At 40.3% G+C, this 17410-nt stretch overlaps 6 protein-coding genes across 7 annotated transcripts; 3 read left to right on the top strand and 3 right to left on the bottom strand.

The window, feature by feature from the left end:
- Nucleotides 1-890: 890 nt before the first annotated feature.
- Nucleotides 891-3529, bottom strand: LOC116936205. Of its 2 annotated transcripts, XM_032943374.2 has the most exons (3): nt 2074-3528; nt 1612-2015; nt 891-1542 (listed from the first exon to the last, which is right to left on the bottom strand). In XM_032943374.2, the coding sequence occupies exons 1-3, from the start codon at nt 3438-3440 to the stop codon at nt 959-961; spliced, it is 2355 nt and encodes a 784-aa protein (XP_032799265.1). In that variant the 5' UTR covers nt 3441-3528; the 3' UTR covers nt 891-958. The 2 variants fall into 2 exon arrangements, with proteins under 2 accessions (XP_032799265.1, XP_032799264.1); XM_032943373.2 differs by having other exon boundaries at nt 891-2015; nt 2074-3529.
- A 1120-nt stretch (nt 3530-4649) lies between these two features.
- On the bottom strand, nt 4650-7255 carry LOC116917479. The gene is made up of 6 exons (XM_045175388.1): nt 7189-7255; nt 6767-6897; nt 6137-6209; nt 5130-5791; nt 4979-5068; nt 4650-4901 (listed from the first exon to the last, which is right to left on the bottom strand). The coding sequence occupies exons 1-6, from the start codon at nt 7253-7255 to the stop codon at nt 4650-4652; spliced, it is 1275 nt and encodes a 424-aa protein (XP_045031323.1).
- A 275-nt stretch (nt 7256-7530) lies between these two features.
- On the top strand, nt 7531-9640 carry LOC116934907. The gene is made up of 3 exons (XM_032942331.2): nt 7531-8854; nt 8916-9318; nt 9392-9640. The coding sequence occupies exons 1-3, from the start codon at nt 7911-7913 to the stop codon at nt 9638-9640; spliced, it is 1596 nt and encodes a 531-aa protein (XP_032798222.2). The 5' UTR covers nt 7531-7910.
- LOC123475207 lies at nt 9613-10461 on the top strand. Its single transcript, XM_045177552.1, has one exon. The coding sequence runs from the start codon at nt 9671-9673 to the stop codon at nt 10406-10408; it is 738 nt and encodes a 245-aa protein (XP_045033487.1). The 5' UTR covers nt 9613-9670; the 3' UTR covers nt 10409-10461.
- Nucleotides 10462-11145: 684 nt separating this feature from the next.
- LOC116915663 lies at nt 11146-12039 on the top strand. Its single transcript, XM_032920809.2, has 3 exons — nt 11146-11492; nt 11563-11661; nt 11732-12039. Exons 1-3 carry the CDS (start codon nt 11416-11418, stop codon nt 11985-11987), a joined length of 432 nt encoding a protein of 143 aa, XP_032776700.2. The 5' UTR covers nt 11146-11415; the 3' UTR covers nt 11988-12039.
- Nucleotides 12040-13402: 1363 nt separating this feature from the next.
- On the bottom strand, nt 13403-14763 carry LOC116915316. Its single transcript, XM_045175272.1, has 2 exons — nt 13554-14763; nt 13403-13422 (listed from the first exon to the last, which is right to left on the bottom strand). Exons 1-2 carry the CDS (start codon nt 14761-14763, stop codon nt 13403-13405), a joined length of 1230 nt encoding a protein of 409 aa, XP_045031207.1.
- Between the last annotated feature and the right edge of the window lie 2647 nt (nt 14764-17410).

Genomic DNA, 17410 nt, shown 5'->3' with positions numbered 1-17410 from the left:
CGGACGATCATTTCGGCAAACGGATGACTTCCAGGAAGAAGGGGAGAATGCAACTGGTCGTACGGTAACTTCGCGCGTTCGGCACGTCCTCCAAGTCGCAACACACCATCAGAACCTAAAATAGGGGCCAAAGCCAGCAAGCTAGATGTGGAATGAAGCTGCTTCCCCTTTTTGAATCGGCGCAATTCCTCTTCATAAACTTCGGATTGGCACAACCGGACCAGCTCAAGGTATTTTTCATCCAATTTGGAAAGCGCTGGAACATCTTCGGGTCCAATGTGGATATCATTCCACCGGTCTGCAGATTTCTTCACCACCGCAGTATAGGAACGACTCGGGCGGATTTCCTCTTTTACCGCCATCCACGGAAGATCGGGTGGCCAATGGTCTTCAAACTGAAGTAAAAAATTCAGCCCATTCAACCAGACGGGCGGGATGGGCTGTTCGTCCAGGGAAGAGCGGGTAGCCAAGTCAGCTGGGTTTAACTTTCCCGGAATGAATCGCCATTCTTCCGGTTAGGTGATGGTCTGGATCTCACCTATCCGATTACTAACGAATATTTGGTAATAGGCTGCCGTGGCCCGAATCCAATTTCGGACGGTGCTGCTTAGGGTGTCCCATTTTTAACGAATTTTTGAATTTCGTCTTGGGGAACGAGATCGGGGTGTGTTATGACCCTAGAAAAGAGCTAATTTTTTTTTCTAAAAAAAAAATTAAATTTAGGGGTGCCCCGGAGCAAAAAACCTTAAAAAAAGTCAAAAAACGTCAAAATTCACCATTAATTTTTAAATAACGGCTCTGCATTTTAATGAAAAAATTCGGGGTTTACATGAATCGTACCTATTACACAACCGAATATTTCGGTAAAAAAAAAAATTTAAATAACAAAATTTAAGGGTGCCCCAGGGGCAAAACAAGATTTTATTATACTCTTATACGCTTTTTCACAGATAGAGATTTATATTTTGCACAAGTCTTGTTTTCTTCCATTCAAGTTGATTTCTTGACGATGTTTTTCGATTACTTGAAGAAGATATTGTTGTTGCTCTTCATTATCAACTATGTCTTTGAAATCACTTATCATTTTCACCCCTCTTTCGGCACTATCATTGACAACTTCTAAGCCGCAGACAAATGCTTTGAGATCTCTATAATCTTCAAATAATTCCCAGTCCATTGAAGGAAACTGCATCCATTCAATTTGTTTGTTAGAGCAGCGAAGAAGGTCAAAGATAAGCCAAGACCGTGGTCCAATCAGATCAATTAAGTTGGGAATACTTGTCGAATCAAACTGAGGCATTTTTGGTTTTGTTGGAGAAAATGATGTAGGGCGGGGAGTATTCTTGAGCTTTTTCACCATTAAGGTTTTCCAGAAATGAGACAGGCCTTCATCGAAAAGGGCCAACACAACAAGTTCTTCAGATAAGTACCACAGATGGTTGTGACATGATGCAATAGCGGCTTCGGCGACGTCTTTCTCAACATCGCGATAGCGATACATTTCACAGATGAATTGTAAATCAACTACAGGTGCGCAGGCAGCTAAAATAAATATTAATTGTTGGAAAACAAATATTCGAAAGTTGTATCTGCAGTAATTTTTTCGTATACCGAGCCGCGAACGTAGGAAAGCAATACTATGAAACAGTACTATATAATCCGATAGTTTCTTCAATTGATTAAGTTCCTCCTGACTCATCTTAAATCTTTCCGACATCAATTGCATTTTTAGGGCATAAATCGCAATATGCATGAAACGTGCTCTATGATGAGCTCCTGGTTTTCGCAAATGAAAAATTCTTGGCGGGGGCACTTTCCCTCCTAGATAAACGACGGTGAGTTCAATCAGCTCCCTGTAATCTTCTCTTGGGAAACTGCAGGCCATTAGATGGTTTTCGCCCCATTTTAAAACCTTGCTAGCTTGTTGGAAAGTGTCACTTTCTTCGTCACCGTCCCATTCAAACAGGCAAAGACCTTCCGTGCCACGATCTAAATCATTCCAATCTTGCTGAAACCTAAAGCGTAAAGCATACTATAGCATTACATTTAAACCAAATTACAATTAAAAATTACCGTTTCATAAGTGGCTCAATCGGAGAATTGGCCTCGCCAATTACTGCGGCCCAAACATGTTTTACGTGCAACTCGTATATGTGGTGGCGACATGCCAACCACATAATGGCCCTTCCCAGTTCTTTTTCGAGAAGAGTTGCGCATCCTCGATGAATACCGGTGTTCGAAGCAGTGGTATCAAATACCAGACCAATTACGCTCTCAGTTATTTTCCAAGTAGACAGCAAATCAGAAACGGCATTCTTCTGAGACAAACCCGTCGAATCTGAAATGATAGGGACACCGAGTAACTTTGGAGTGTCTAAATATGGTTTTCCACTAACAAGAATTGATACTCTTTCATTCGATTGTCCTTGCTGTTTCACAATCAGTTTTGAGTCCCAATGGACCACTACAAACGGAGGCTTGTTTTTCATCCAGTCGTTATATATTTCCTTTGCCGCTTCCTCTCGTTTTCTCTTTCTTTGCCGATGTGCAGTTGATTTCGATATTGAAATATCCGAGAGGTTTCCTCCTCCAAGAGTGATAATTTTGCTTGCGATGGCCAATTGACTTCTGATACTGATTTGACATCTATCTGTAACCATTGATGTATCTTTGAGCAAGGTTCGAACAGGTATTTCAATCGATACAGAGGACTGACGAGGAGTAGAAGTTCTAGTTGGTAAAACAAACTCGTCTATTGACTCATCTTCAGAAAAACTGCTGTCGGAGCTCTGCTCAAGCGCTTTTTCAATTTCGGCGTCGTTTGAAATTCTTCTTCGGGCTAATTGTCTTTTCTCCAACTGAATAGATTTCTGATCTGGCCCGGCCATAAATCCAACTTGAGGACACATTCTTTGATTGACGAGAAATTCATAATCATCCTTCCATCCTGGTTGACGCGATGTTTTTAGTTGTAGAAAGGCATCCGGTGCCGAAATATCAAATAGAGTCTCTATATTTTCAATAAATGCTTTCACTCTCTTACTATTCTTTCTTCTTTTTGTTTCTAACTTTTTAATGGCTTTCCAACTATTTACAAGGGTTACCAAACAATCAATACAGTCTCTGTCTTCTTTAATGGGAATATTTGCTTTTTTCCAGATGATTTTCAACTCTTCAAAAATTGATTTGCACATGTCTCTTGTTGACTGTGATCCACTGGGATTTTGCTGACTGAAGTGCAAGTATCTTTTCAGAATAACAGATTTTAATGGCAAGCGAACACGTGTAGCTAAATTTTCAACTTCACTTTTCCCGATTACCCAATGGGTAGAATGTGATCGAATATTTTCACGTTTTTTTGACACTGTTTGTGTTGAAATCTGCTCTCTAACTGTCACACTTACTGTTTTTCCTGAACGCAGTTGATATAATTCGTGCATTTTTGATAAAACACACGGAAACTGAAGTAAGAGACTATTGCGAACGTCTTTACACAGAAAAAAGTCCAAAAAACTAAATGTCAAACGAGTGCGACGTTGTCAACTCATTAAATCACTGACGGGGCACCCTTAAATTTTGTTATTTAAAATTTTTTTTTTACCAAAATATTCGGTTGTGTAATAGGTACGATTCATGTAAACCCCGAATTTTTTCATTAAAATGCAGAGCCGTTATTTAAAAATTAATGGTGAATTTTGACGTTTTTTGACTTTTTTTAAGGTTTTTGTCCTGGGGCACCCCTAAATTTAATTTTTTTTTTAGAAAAAAAAAATTAGCTCTTTTCTAGGGTCATAACACACCCCGATCTCGTTCCCCAAGACGAAATTCAAAAATTCGTTAAAAATGGGACACCCTATTGCTGCTATCTGTCCAGAGCTTCCGTCACCGGATTTTCGGTTCAAGAGTCGAGTGAACGGTCCGGAGGAGTCGAGCGCCCAACAGAGCGGCATTCAGCTCGAGTTTGGGAATGGAAATCGTCTTCTTCGGGCTGAGTTTGTTTGCTGCTCGCCTTGGTAGTCAGAAAGGCAAATCTGAAAAAGGTGAGTCCAAAAAGGCAATTGCCTTTTTGGTCAGGCCAGTTGCGTTTCTGGCAGTTGCCTTTCTCTTTTTTGGGCTCTGAAAAGAACCGAGTGGGCCGAGATCCAAGTGGGCCGAGATCCAGGTGGGCCGAGATCCAGGTGGGCCGAGTTCCAGGTGGGCCGAGATCCAGGTGGGCCGAGATCCGGGTGGGACGAGATACAGGTGGGCCGAGATCCAGGTAGGCCGAGTTCCAGGTGGGCCGAGACTCAGCAGACATCCGTCTCGTGGCAGCTCTCAGTGAAGAATGGTACCTCTCGGCCTACCAGAGGGCGCTTATAAAGGTCCGGACGGCTAGGGCTCCACCCAGGGCCGAGATCCGACTGGGCCGAGATTCAGATAGGTGGGCCGAGATCCAGGTGGGCCGAGATTCAGTCAGGTGGGCCGAGATCCGACTGGGCCGAGATTCAGTCAGGTGGGCCGAGATCTGACTGGGCCGAGATTCAGTCCGGTGGGCCGAGATATTTTAAAGGACACAGTCACACTTCGGTTAGCGAACTCTTTTCTCAATTTGGTTGGTGGCCCTAAAAAGGGCCGTTGTCATATAAGAACCTGAAAAACTGAAAAACAAATTAATCATCTTCTTCGGAATCAATGAATGCAATGTTGGCCGGAAAGTTGTTTAAATTGCACCGTACTATATCTACAATTCGTTCTAAAAGTTGAAATGGAGTAATTTTATGCATGTTATGAACCCTCCATTTCTCGTATTCTCCCCACTCTGCACTCAATCTCTCATCTTTCAATTTCTGAGCGGCACACTGATTTTTATTCGAATTACCATAACTGACTAAGTCTTCGGCAAGCAAAAGCTTCTCCTGTTCCTTAAACAAAAATTCTGAAAGTTTGTATACCGTCATTTTATGTACCTCTCCTCGGATTCTCCATCGGTTGTGCGTACCCTCCGCCTCGTTGTTTGTCCTCTTCGTTCGGTTGTAGACAGACCATTTCGTGGTTTGCCAGTAGGTGTTTTCTCCAATCCAATTTTTTTCTAAATATGACAATTAACCAGATAGAGAAGGTGGAGCCATTGAAACTATTTCTAAAAATACTTGCCGGATTTCAGAATGGTGTAAGTAGCAAAGACAAAGAGTAAGTTGAACGACGCGTCGAATTTCGGGATCCGTCTGGTACGCGACCGACAAATTCTCTTTGTCTTTCAATCTTCTCATTTCCGCTTGGATTTGATGGAAAGAACAGCCCCAATGTTGCACCTCCGGAAAGACTCGTGCAACAGCCTTCCAAAGCGCCTTCTCGTAATCTGAAGTAAATTGTTTAATAGCAGGTGCATGTAATTTTGATTTTATAAATTCCAAAACTGCCACATAGTCAGCCTCCTTTCTTCTAGTCATGGCAACATGTAAAAGAGGGACTGACTTGTTTTCCCCACCCTCCCCCAAAATAGTACCATGAATTGACCATAATTGTTTAAAAGGAAGAGCTATAATATCAAAAGTCCCATCCCCCATCCAAAGCTTAATATTTGCAAGATGTCTAAGTTGAAGTGGAGTAGCAAAAAGTAAATGTCTACATAAAACCCCTACAAGTTCTACTTCTACGGCACCCAAGTAAAAATTTGGCGGAAAGCCTGACAAATCAATAGTAAAGAAAGGATTATCCTTTGCTGGAGCTGGTGGTCTGGCGCTTTCCCGGCATCGGTTGACTTGACGTACGCAGTTCAGAAGATTCGGGAGACTATCCGCGGGAACAGAACCTTTATAATAAGAAAGGAAAAATGATTAAAAGTTAAAACTTGTATAAAAATCTTCAGTTACCTTGAAGTTTGAGGATCCTTTCCTCGCAGATTTTTTTGGCAGGTTTGAACTTGTGAACAAGTCCTTCCTTCTTGGCTTCGTTCCGTACATCAATCACTTCAGCGGTCTTGATATTTGGTGGATGGTTGTGTGGATTTTCTTCAGAATGGGGCAAGAAGGTGAAATCACTCGCTTGTGCTGGCCCATCTCTCTTTAATTGCCTAACCTTGATATGGAAGTTTAAAAATAAACAATAAAAAAATAATTACATCTTCTAAAATGGTAAAGTTTAAGGAATAAATTACCTTTGCAAGACAGCCTATCTTCTTTAACCGCGACGTGCATCTCTAGGTTACAGATTTCGGTCCTTTGCTGTACCTAAATCCAAGACCGTCAAAAAGAATATCACTTTTTTTGTTAGAACATTTGTCATGAAAGGTGTATTTGAGTTTTTGTAGAGGACGATCAGGGGTCCTATTGATGGGAACCTCTACAGCATCATATGTTGGACGATCTCTTGGTGGCGAAACAGTTGGAGAATGATGCCATTCAATCGCTGCTGCGCCTGGAGAAAACACAGCAACAGCACCATCAACACTAGTGCTCGAATTCAAATTTGGATTAAACAAAATCATTTCACTATTAGCGGGCGAAAAATTATTGAATTCGGGTGGGGGGGGAATAAGCAAAGATACATCATTTAAAATTTCGTTATAAGAAGGATAAGGAGGTGGCGGTGGCGTAAGATCCAACTCGAACCCTAAATCAAAAGCTAAATGGCTTGGTGACAACGGGGGAGGTGGCGGGGGGAAAGAAATATCAGCAGAATCTGGAATAAAACCATTAGTACAGGTAGGAATAGCCGGAGACAGATTAGGAAAAACAATTCCTGCATTAATAGGCATCACGGCTTCTGAAACAGAATCATTAGTTACATTTGTCGATATTTTGTTCCGCGATGAAAGATCATCTATGTATTCCTGTAAATTAAAATTATTAGCAGCAACAGGAGTTGCCTCAGTCCCACTCACCTGTAAATCATTAATATGGTTAGTCACATCAATAGCTAAATTGGAAAAATCATTAAACACAGAAGTCGAATGCGACGTTGTCAAAAAAGAATCATGGAAAGCATTGAAAGACGGAACATCGTACACAAGAGTAGGAAAACCATGAAAAGGAGAAGCAGCAGAAGGACTTTTAACTAAAGGTGAAAAAGAACCGCCTGTTTGTGGAACTGGAATACAATCAAAGCACACGAAAGCAGTCTTCAACAATAAAACAGAATTTTCCTTCCAGTCCTTTGTAGAAATTCCGCTACACAAAACACGGTGAAATCTATTCTTACAAGAACTACATTCCACTTTTTGCTGCTTGACACGGATTTCTAAGCGACACTTAAAGCAAGCAAGTAGTGAAGCCATTGCAAAAACAGTAAGAAATAAGCGATTATGAGAGAGAGTATAGAACTTGGCAGGTGAACTGTCAGAGATCGAATGACTTGCTGCAGGAAAGGAACAGAATATATAGTTCCTCCTTCCGACCGGACTCGCTCTTCCGTCCGGACTCGCTCTTCCTCCAACGACGGAGGTAACACCAAGGTCTTTCACCTTGTTTAGACTTCCAGCTGTAAAGGGTGCCGTAGGGTGTTCCGTTTTACAGAAATTTTCGAATTTTGATGACGCTCTTCTATTTTGGGGTGTTCATAGCAATAAAAAAAATTGTTAAAAAAAATGGCGACGATCAAAAAAAAATTAGACCCCTCAGCGGGAAAAAAACGTGAAAAAGCGTGAAAAAACGCATTTTAAATTCTATATCTCATTATACCGATACAATTTTTATAGTGCTCATCAATAATATTAATTAACACTATATTTTCTACTCATATAAAAAATTTGATTAAGATTAAGCTACATTTAGACATCTCAGAAGTTATTTTTGTGAACTGCGCAACCCTGGTTATGTATATTTCTTCCTATCTGACAGTTTAATCCGGCATTACTAGTTTTGCTTTTACTGTGTTTTACTCTTGTGCGAATTAATTGAACTGTGTGGCGTGAAACTAATATAACTACAAAAATGGTGAAAGCAGTTCGTGTAAATAGAAATAAAGAAGACTGGCTACTTGGTAAAGCGTGCGATAAAAGTTTAGCTATTGGCTCACGACTTCCATTGCAACTGAAAGTCATGCGTAGGTTTCTTTCTTTAAGGCTGTTGGATGTTAACAAGCCGACTAAACAAATATTCAGAGTGATTCTTGATGAGCTTAAAGAAATCTGGGGAAGAGCAGCCATTCCCATCAAAGTTGACAGAAACTGTTTACGACAACTCCTCAAAATCCACCAAGATTGGTTTGCCATTACCAAAATTAAGATTGATTCAAGACAGACTGTTAATTCAAAGAAGCATATTGCAAATTTTAAGACACGAATGAATACTTTGTGCGATCTGACACCAAGTGATGTAGAAAACAAACTGAAGGCATCAAGAAAAACGTACTGGAAAGAAGATTTTATGTTCTTAATAGGACAAAGAGAGTATCCACAGCGTGGTCGTATGGCCAATGTTGACCGAAACGAAGCTCAAAGAGCAAATATTCAATCACTGAGAAGTTCACGAACAAATACACCTTCGTTGCCCGCATCAAATGAAACATACGATGAATCAATATCTGTCGGCAGCAATGAATCAGAGGACTTATCGCAGTTTTCCAGTGATGAAGAATATTATGAACCTCGCAGAACCCCACGTCCATCTTCGGTAATATTAGAAATCCCTGCCAAAAATCTTACCAAAGCAACAGGCCAGGTAGCAGATAGCAGAGATCTTAGTTTACGTGACCATTTGACGATCCAATCTGCTTTGGTTGCTGCTGGAGGTGGCAATATCAATGATCTTTCGATGTCCCTCACCACAGTTCACCGACAAAGACAGCAGTTAAGGAAAGAAATATCGGATGGTATCAAAGAAAGTTTTATTCCACCATCGTCCATTCTAATCCACTGGGACTCTAAGCTCATCAAGTATATTAAATTGATCCGAGAGATTACATGTCTTTCTTAATAAAAATTCTTTGTTCACTAGATATCTAACTGGAAAAGTAGACGATCGCGTTGCGATCCTAATAAGTGGAAAACCTGATCTTGAAAACCCTAAATTACTGGGCATTCCAGTGATAGCGAATTCTACTGGGGAAGCTCAACACAACGCCGTCATTGATTTACTTAGAGAGTGGAAGGTTTTTGACAAAGTTGTTGGTTTGGTGTTTGACACTACGGCCAGTAACACCGGTCGCTTGAAGGGAAGTGCCACTAGTATTGAAAAAACACTTGGTCGAGCAGTATTATGGTTTGCATGTAGACATCACGTTTACGAAATACATGTCAAACATGTATCTGATTCGGTAATGGGAAAGCGAAACAGCCCATCAGAAGCGCTGTTCGTCCGGTTTCAAAAGGATTGGAAAGACTTTGATCAAGAACAAAGTGTAAGTTGGTTCCTCCTTACAATAAGTGAATGAAAATGAATAAGTATTGAACACCTTTTCTTTTATCCTTCAGAATCTGGTGCTCTTTGATTGGGAGGTAAATGATGATCTGATAAACGTTGGGCATCAAGTACTTGAATGGGCAACGGGATGTCTTGCGTCCAAAACATTTCCTCGCGAGGACTATCGTGAATTAGTTCAACTTACAGTTTTATTTTTGGGCGGAACTGTCCCTGACTTTCGATTCAGAAAACCAGGTTCGCTACTTTCATTATTTCAACGGAAACGGTCTAATCCATCATATTCTTTACTTGTATTCTGAATAATAGGTGCGCACCACCATGCCCGTTTTATGGCTTATTCGATATATTTTCTCAAAATGCAACTTCTTTCTTATCAATTTGAAATGAGCCACGAGGAATCAAAAGCTGTAAAGGAGATGTCAATATTCATTGCGCTTTTTCACAGCGAAGCGTTTTTAAAATCCAGGCTGTCCACAATCTCACCAGCAGTGGATTTGAAATACTTGTCTTTAATGCAACTGTACAAACAAGAAAATCTGGCAGCTGCTACCGTTGCGATAAAGTCTGTGCATAATCATTTATGGTACTTAACTGAAGAAGCAGTGGTACTATCTATTTTTGACAGCGAACTTGATTCTGCTCTAAGACAGCGTTTGGTTGAAAAGCTGCTAACGATCCCTCGTCCTAAATCGTACGCCCCCGGGAAACCGAAATTTCCCAAAATAAATAGCGCCGGAACGATTATCGATTACCCAAATCAATTGACAACTTTCCTCGGGCCTCGTAGCTGGTTGTTATTCTCTTTGCTGAATTTAGGTGATGAATGCTTTGATTGGATGTATACACCAGTGGATTCTTGGAAAAATATGGCTGGGTATAAAAAAATTGAAAAGATTGTGCGTTCATTTGAAGTTGTAAATGACTGCGCTGAGAGGGCGATAAAATTGATTTCAGACTTTAAAGATACGGTGGTAAAAGTAACTGACCAAGAGTATTTATTCCAGGTGATAGAAGATCACAGAACACACTTCACATCGTTCAATAAATCTAGTTTGAAAAACCTTTGAATTGTTGTATCACTGAACGAAAATAATACAATTTCTTTTACAATAATAACTTCTGAGATGTCTAAATGTAGCTTAATCTTAATCAAATTTTTTATATGAGTAGAAAATATAGTGTTAATTAATATTATTGATGAGCACTATAAAAATTGTATCGGTATAATGAGATATAGAATTTAAAATGCGTTTTTTCACGCTTTTTCACGTTTTTTTCCCGCTGAGGGGTCTAATTTTTTTTTTATCGTCGCCATTTTTTTTAACAATTTTTTTTATTGCTATGAACACCCCAAAATAGAAGAGCGTCATCAAAATTCGAAAATTTCTGTAAAACGGAACACCCTAGGGTGCCGCGTGTAAGGTTGTCATAATCCTCTAGGGTGATCTTCGGCGGCTGCGAGTGTGGCCAAGGTCGCAACCAAAGACCAGAAGGAAGACCACGCCCTCGACCTAGGCTGATTCAAACTATATAAACGGAACACTTTCACTGCACACCAAACACTTTTCGAACATCATTTAACTAACATGGACTGTCTGAGCTGCAGCATCAAATTTAAATCCAGAGAGCAGAAATTGCAGTGCATTAAGTGCAAAAAATGGCAGCACCGTCGATGCGTTACTTGTAAGTTTTTTGCATTTCTTTTTGTTTCTCTCCTTCGCTAAATGCGTTACATTGTTTGTTACATTTTTTGTTAAATTGTTTGATAAATTGTTTGTTAAATTGTTTGTTAACTTGTGTTGAATATTTAATTACCTATGCAGGGAAGGATACAGCAGACTACAGGCGCATCAAGCGTTGCTACATTTTTAAATGTTCCATTTGCACTTTGCAAAATATTGAAAATGAGCTTCCTTCTGAGTCTGGTGCTAAAAATTTCATCTCCTCTGAAAAAATCGTTAGCGAAGAGAACACTACGGAGAAAGTAAATTCTTCTCCTCAGTATACTCCAGTCATTTTCGTCCCTCCACCATTGATATCACCTATTTCATCACCCATTTATGTCCCCCCTCACATGATGTCACCTTTGTCTTCTCCATTTTTTGGTTTTGCACCATCAGAAGAACAATGTTCTGGAGCTGGAGAAGAAAGGTAGATAATTTTATTTTAATCAATTTTGTTGTTAACATGATAAACCTTACCCTTTAATGTTTTTGTATAGGTCAAACATCGATCCAGAATCTTCTCTAGCAGTTGACAATATACAGATTGAGCCATCAGAACAGCAAGGTTCTCCATCTTCGGAAACTGAGGGAGAAAGGTAGATAATTTAATTTTAATCAATTTTTTTGTTAACATGATAAACCTTACCCTTTAATGTTTTTGTATAGGTCAAACATCGATCCTGAACCTGCAGCTTCCCAGCCGTTGCAGAAGAAATTTAAGATTGTTGAGAGTGGCTCTATGAAGAAATCCAATATTTTGCTCGATGGCTCGGGGTTCCGTTACGGAGTCAAACGCAAAAATCAAAGCGGTGTTACTTGGCGATGCAATTTTCGAGGCTTGAAGGGGAAGAAGTCATGCACTGCGACTGTGAAGGAAGTAAATGGACGATTTATCGAAGGACCAGCTGCGCATAGCCATTAGGATTATTGCCATATTCATGTTGTATCCAATAAATTGTCATAATTACACTGTGTTTAACCTCGACTTATACTTTGACTTATATTTTAAATTGCCAGTGTTAAAACCAGTGTTGCCAACTAATTTTTGGCGCTACCTCTATACCCGCGCAACATCCCTTCCTCTTTGCTAGTTATATTATAACAGGAATTGAACAGGAGTTGAACTATTAATCAGTCATGAGTGAATCAATTAAAAATACTTACTCGTAACACCACTAGCAATGACAACAAGTGAGATTCAAGAATGCTATAGCCTACATGGCTTGCTAGACGACAGATTCATGATGTAAGAATATCTACCAGGGAGAACATGCAAAACTCAAGTTGAACTATTAATCAGTCATGAGTGAATCAATTATAAGAAAACTTACTGAAACAGCAATTGGCTTGAGTGAAAGTGACATTCTAGCATGCCCATTGCTAGGCTATATATCACTTAGACAAAAGTGTTACGATGAGGTAATATACCAGGGACTAAATTCAAACATTGAGTTGAACAATCCATCAGATATATTAAACCAATTAGAAAGAAATACTTACTGAAATATCAAAAGCAATTAGTGAAATATAACATGCGAAATTGCCAATCACTTGTTGTGTGTCACGATAAAATTGTATGTACAGTATCCTGCTAGATGAAACTTGGACTAAATGGAAACTTGGATTGAAACTTGGACAGCCGCTAGGGGTTCTACACAGAATACTCGTAAGAACCACCTAGCGGCTGTCCGCCACGGCTCTCTATAGCTCCGCCAAAATTTTTTTGACGATATCCCGCCCAGTCGGATCTCGGCCCACCGGACTGAATCTCGGCCCACCCGGATCTCGGCCCACCGGACTAAATCTCGGCCCACCTATCTGAATCTCGGCCCAGTCGGATCTCGGCCCACCTATCTGAATCTCGGCCCACCCGGATCTCAGCCCACCTGACTGAATCTCGGCCCAGTCGGATCTTGGCCCACCTGAATGAATCTCGGCCCACCCCAATCTCGGCCCACAATTAGGCGGAGCCTAAAGATAGCCGTGCAGATGGCGTTGTAGTTATCTCGGCCCACCACTGGGTGGAGCTCAAGCCGTCCGGACCTTTATAAGCGCCCTCTGGTAGGCAAAGAGGTACCATTCTTCACTGAGAGCTGCCACGAGACGGATGTCTGCTGAACCTCGACCCACCCGGATCTCGGCCCACCTGGATCTCGGCCCACCTGGATCTCGGCCCACCTGGATCTCGGCCCACCTGGAACTCGGCCTACCTGGATCTCGGCCCACCTGGATCTCGGCCCACTCGGTTCTTTTCAGAGCCAACCAAAAAGGCAACTGGCCTTACCAAAAAGGCAATTGCCTTTTTGGACTTGCCTTCCGGAAGAGTTGCCTTTCCGTCTATAATCCGCTGCTCGTACCTGTCGGACCAAAACGCGGCCGTTGGAGTAGTGAACACGGAGATAAATCACTGCAGCATAAGCCTCTTCTGAAGCATCGCAAAATTTGTGCAGCTCCGCATCGACGATCTGGTCTTCTTCCGGAAATAAACATCGTGGCATCTTCAACATATTCAGTTGTTCCAAAGCGAGGAACCAGCTACGCCACCAAATCTCGTCGTCTCCGGTAATTTCGTCGCTCCAGTCAAGTCCCTTGAGGCCTAATGCTCTTAGACGAATCTTGGCCTTGACGACTAACGGTGAAGCAGTTCCCAGCGGGTCGAACACGCCGGCTACCTTGCTGACAAGACTCACGCGGGTTAGGACTGCATCGGATGATCCGGCGACTCTGAATCCTAAAGTGTCGAAATTGGTGTCCCAGATGATGCCAAGAACATTTTCTGTGCTCTCACTGGTGAGTGGATGGGCAGAAGGTATAGTTGTTACCGCTCGGTCGGTCTTCACCACCTCCTGTATAAATTCCGGCGAATTTGAAATCCATCCTTGGAGCTTGAGATCGGCAGCGGACAAGGAGTTCATGACTGTGACGGCTTCTTCAACTACTTCAGTAACGGATGGGGCAGATCCAAAATAGTCGTCTACATACATTTTCTCTTCGACGGCACGAATCACCTTGTCTGGTACTCCGGTGTCCTTCAAGATGCGACGCACTGCAAAAATGGCCACGAATGGCGAACAGCTGGCTCCGAAAGGAAGTCGATCCATCCGGCAAACAATTGGTTCGATGTCGTCTTTCTCCTGCCATAGGAAACAAAAATAATCGCGGTCTTCGATGGAAAGCCGGAAGCGGCTGAACATGGCTTCAATATCGGAGGCCCATGCAATAGCTCCTTCTTGAAAGAGAGTGATGACGGCTGCTAAAGATGGTTGAAGAGCTGGACCACTGATTATGGAATCATTGAGACATTTTCCTTTGAATGAAGCGGCTGCGTCGTAGACCACACGAAGCTTCTTTCCTTTGTAAACTCCATGATGAGCTAAAAAGTATTTTGCAGTTGCTGGGTCGGAAACGCGAGAAGCATAGCCTTGGTCGAAATACTTCTGAACGGCTGCTCGGTAATCTTCTTCGAATTCTGGATGGCATTTGAATCGATTCAGCATACTCCGGAACCTATTTTCGGCCATTGAACGATTGTTGGCCAAGTCGGGTTCGCCTTCTCGCCATATGATCGGCACTTCATATCCGACTACCAATCTCCTGGTTTTCTCTTGGACGATCGCGAGAGCGCGTTTGTTCTCGGGCGACACACAACCGACTTGATGCTCCGTTCCATAATCTTCTGTGTCGCAAAATCGGCGCATTTCAGTTGCGAGGTTGGCTAAGGAAGTCAATCCGGAAATCTTGCAGCTACGGGCCGAAGCAGAATTTACTCGTCCATTTATAACTCCTCTCACCCCTAGTAGAACATGATATCTTTTAGATATCTCTTAGATATCCACATCACTTGCATCTATTTTACTTTATCTAAGATATGTCTAAGATAGCTTATAGATATATATAACTAAATATATTTCAAGGTATCTTGCACATAGACATAAGATATGTTTATAAACACGTACGTACGGCATCAAAAATTTTGGTTTTGTATTTTGTCGCTTACGACGATGCGCTGAATTAATATAGGAGGGAACGCTACGGATTAAACACAATAAATAAAAATATAATATACCGTTTAATCAATGCAGATATATTGTTTAGATATGACACACGTTTGATACATGTTTGAAATGTTATTAAAAGTATAAGACACGAACAGCTTATAGATCGGTTCCGGATTTGATGGCTTGAAGTATTTTATCCATGTATTATGCACCCTTCGTTCTGTTTCCTTTCTCGCGGTTTCAATAGCAGACGCAATCTAGTTTGATGCATTTCATTATTCTAACAAGGTTGTAAAGTATAATTTAAACTAATAATAAAATTTCAGATGCTTAAGATGAGCGCAAAAACACTGTGATAATGTTAATAAAAAATATCATTATTTTTTAAATATAAAAAAACCTTTTTTAGTGGTATTATTGAAATGCAGTATAAAGGGCAACTGAAAGCATTATGATATCGATCATCTTCAATCGGACGGGACATACAGTACCCTCCCAAAATAATCAACACTTCCCCGTTTTTCGCCCTTTATAACATGGGCTCTTATGGAGAAACGTCTCCTTAGTTTTTATTTTTTTACTCATTTCCCCTTAGAGTTAAATTTTAAAAAAAATTCAACTTACTCATTGATGAGTTTGCTTTAGAATGATGTGTGGCGCAATAATATAACGGTAATCCCCTGAACGGTTTTTATGCGTTCAGGTGTTGATAATTTTTCCTTTTCCCCGGTTTGCGCCGCCATTAATTTAGTACTGGTTACCCCAAAAAAACCCTTTTTTTATTTTATTCATAGCTGTTTAACGGAGAATCACACTAACTTCTAGTTTGATTCGTCGTAATCAGCGTAAGTTAAATTTTTTATTCTTATAATTAAATATTTTTTTAGTTACATTAACCCCATTCTAAAAATACTTAAATAGGGGCAAAATTTTTTTTCAGATTAACATGGAGGTTATGTATGGGTAACTCGGGTAGAGATTACCTTTGTTCCCACTAGAGGCGCATGTTACAGCGCTCTTTATATTTCTATTCCCTCCCATAATTATATTTTCCTTGAATGCCATATTCAAGGCAGTGACGTTTGCTGGGCTATTTGCTATAGCTGTTTTGTTTTGGTTTTTTAAATTTAAAACAGCTTGTTTTATACAAACAACAGCCGTGTACCACAAAAACATTTCGTTTTAAAGTAAGGAATTTGTATTTATACTATTGTGATGCATAGCTAACACATTTTTTCATTTCAGGTGACCCATAATTTTATAATTTGTTTTTCAGGATTACGGAACCTTTTTTTTCAAACAATACTACAAGTATATTGCCATTTTCTGACAAACAGTATTTGGTACGATAATGAACAAACAACAAATATCCTAGTACTTTAACAGTATTTGTCTGAACACATTCTAGTCTTCGTTGGAAAATGTTTTATCAGAACAACGTAATTATAGCCATCTCCTTTTACTCACAAACATTGTATTTTCAGGGAAAATTAATATAACGGTTCAGTTTGTCTGCAAAGCGAACTCAAGTTATTCACTAATCCAGTCACCGCTGTTCTTAACAACATCGTTCAGTTTTGTAGGAAAAGCTTTCAATTCTTGAGAGACAAATTCTTCGTTCACTTCATCAGACCACATTATAGACAATTCATTCCATAATTGAGTATTTTATTGCAATTGGAATTATACGTTCATTAATTTTAGCAGCAATAATTCTCCAGACTTTTTCAAGCGGCATGTGGTCTCCAAAATTTCTAGGCCACTCATCTAAAACAAGTATATTAGACTTGTTTTTTAGCCAATGTTTGACAGCCCTTGCCGTATGCACAGGATAGTGGTCGTGAATAACTATTAATTGTGATACGTTGGAGAATTGATCCATTGCTGTTGGGTATACAAATGTCTGCAAGAACCCAATGTAGCTGTTCGTGTTAATTCTTCCATCTATTTCTTGGACAACGTTAGGAACACTTGAACCAAATGTTGCCCAAATAGAAACTGAATTTTGGATATTCAATCTTTCAGTTCCTTGATGCAAAGAGACTATTCCTTCTTCGTTATAACTGTTAATGAAATAATTTTTTGTGAGAACAATATGAAATAACCACAATTGACTATTGTTACTTACCAAAATCTTGCCTCGTCAGAGAAACAGACAGAGCGCCAAAATGATACAGGCTTAGATCTATATTTTTCCGCAAATTGAAGTCTACACTGTTTTTCTGATCCATTTAGTTCCCGTCTTAACATTTCTAAAGAATGTGTTTTTTGCGTGTAATGCAATGAAGATCTGAGCAAAGAATGAAGGGTTTGATACGACTGCGGATTATTTTCTGCAAATTTTTTT

The sequence above is a fragment of the Daphnia magna genome, linkage group LG1 (genome assembly GCF_020631705.1).
Source record: "Daphnia magna isolate NIES linkage group LG1, ASM2063170v1.1, whole genome shotgun sequence".
NCBI classification, from domain to species: domain Eukaryota; kingdom Metazoa; phylum Arthropoda; class Branchiopoda; order Diplostraca; family Daphniidae; genus Daphnia; species Daphnia magna.
The sequence above is the reverse complement of the archived record's forward strand: the minus strand, read 5'-3'. Positions and strand labels throughout refer to the sequence as shown.

Bases quoted from the DNA above. Each gene is read 5' to 3' on its own strand.
- LOC116917479 (XM_045175388.1), bottom strand. From the start codon at position 7,255: ATGGCTTCACTACTTGCTTGCTTTAAGTGTCGCTTAGAAATCCGTGTC. The intron at 5,792-6,136 runs GTAATTTATTCC...CTTATTATAAAG, and splicing joins AGATAGGCTGTCTTGCAAAG to GTTCTGTTCCCGCGGATAGT. The intron at 4,902-4,978 runs GTACGCACAACC...TTTTTGTTTAAG, and splicing joins GACAAACAACGAGGCGGAGG to GAACAGGAGAAGCTTTTGCT.
- LOC116915663 (XM_032920809.2), top strand. From the start codon at position 11,416: ATGATGTCACCTTTGTCTTCTCCATTTTTTGGTTTTGCACCATCAGAA. The intron at 11,493-11,562 runs GTAGATAATTTT...GTTTTTGTATAG, and splicing joins TCTGGAGCTGGAGAAGAAAG to GTCAAACATCGATCCAGAAT. The intron at 11,662-11,731 runs GTAGATAATTTA...GTTTTTGTATAG, and splicing joins TCGGAAACTGAGGGAGAAAG to GTCAAACATCGATCCTGAAC.
- LOC116936205 (XM_032943373.2), bottom strand. From the start codon at position 3,440: ATGCACGAATTATATCAACTGCGTTCAGGAAAAACAGTAAGTGTGACA. The intron at 2,016-2,073 runs GTAATTTTTAAT...TTTACGCTTTAG, and splicing joins ATTGAGCCACTTATGAAACG to GTTTCAGCAAGATTGGAATG.
- LOC116915316 (XM_045175272.1), bottom strand. From the start codon at position 14,763: ATGCGCCGATTTTGCGACACAGAAGATTATGGAACGGAGCATCAAGTC. The intron at 13,423-13,553 runs GTTTATTTCCGG...TTGGTCCGACAG, and splicing joins TATGTTGAAGATGCCACGAT to GTACGAGCAGCGGATTATAG.
- LOC123475207 (XM_045177552.1), top strand. From the start codon at position 9,671: ATGGCTTATTCGATATATTTTCTCAAAATGCAACTTCTTTCTTATCAA.
- LOC116934907 (XM_032942331.2), top strand. From the start codon at position 7,911: ATGGTGAAAGCAGTTCGTGTAAATAGAAATAAAGAAGACTGGCTACTT. The intron at 8,855-8,915 runs GTATATTAAATT...TTTGTTCACTAG, and splicing joins TGGGACTCTAAGCTCATCAA to ATATCTAACTGGAAAAGTAG. The intron at 9,319-9,391 runs GTAAGTTGGTTC...TTTATCCTTCAG, and splicing joins ACTTTGATCAAGAACAAAGT to AATCTGGTGCTCTTTGATTG.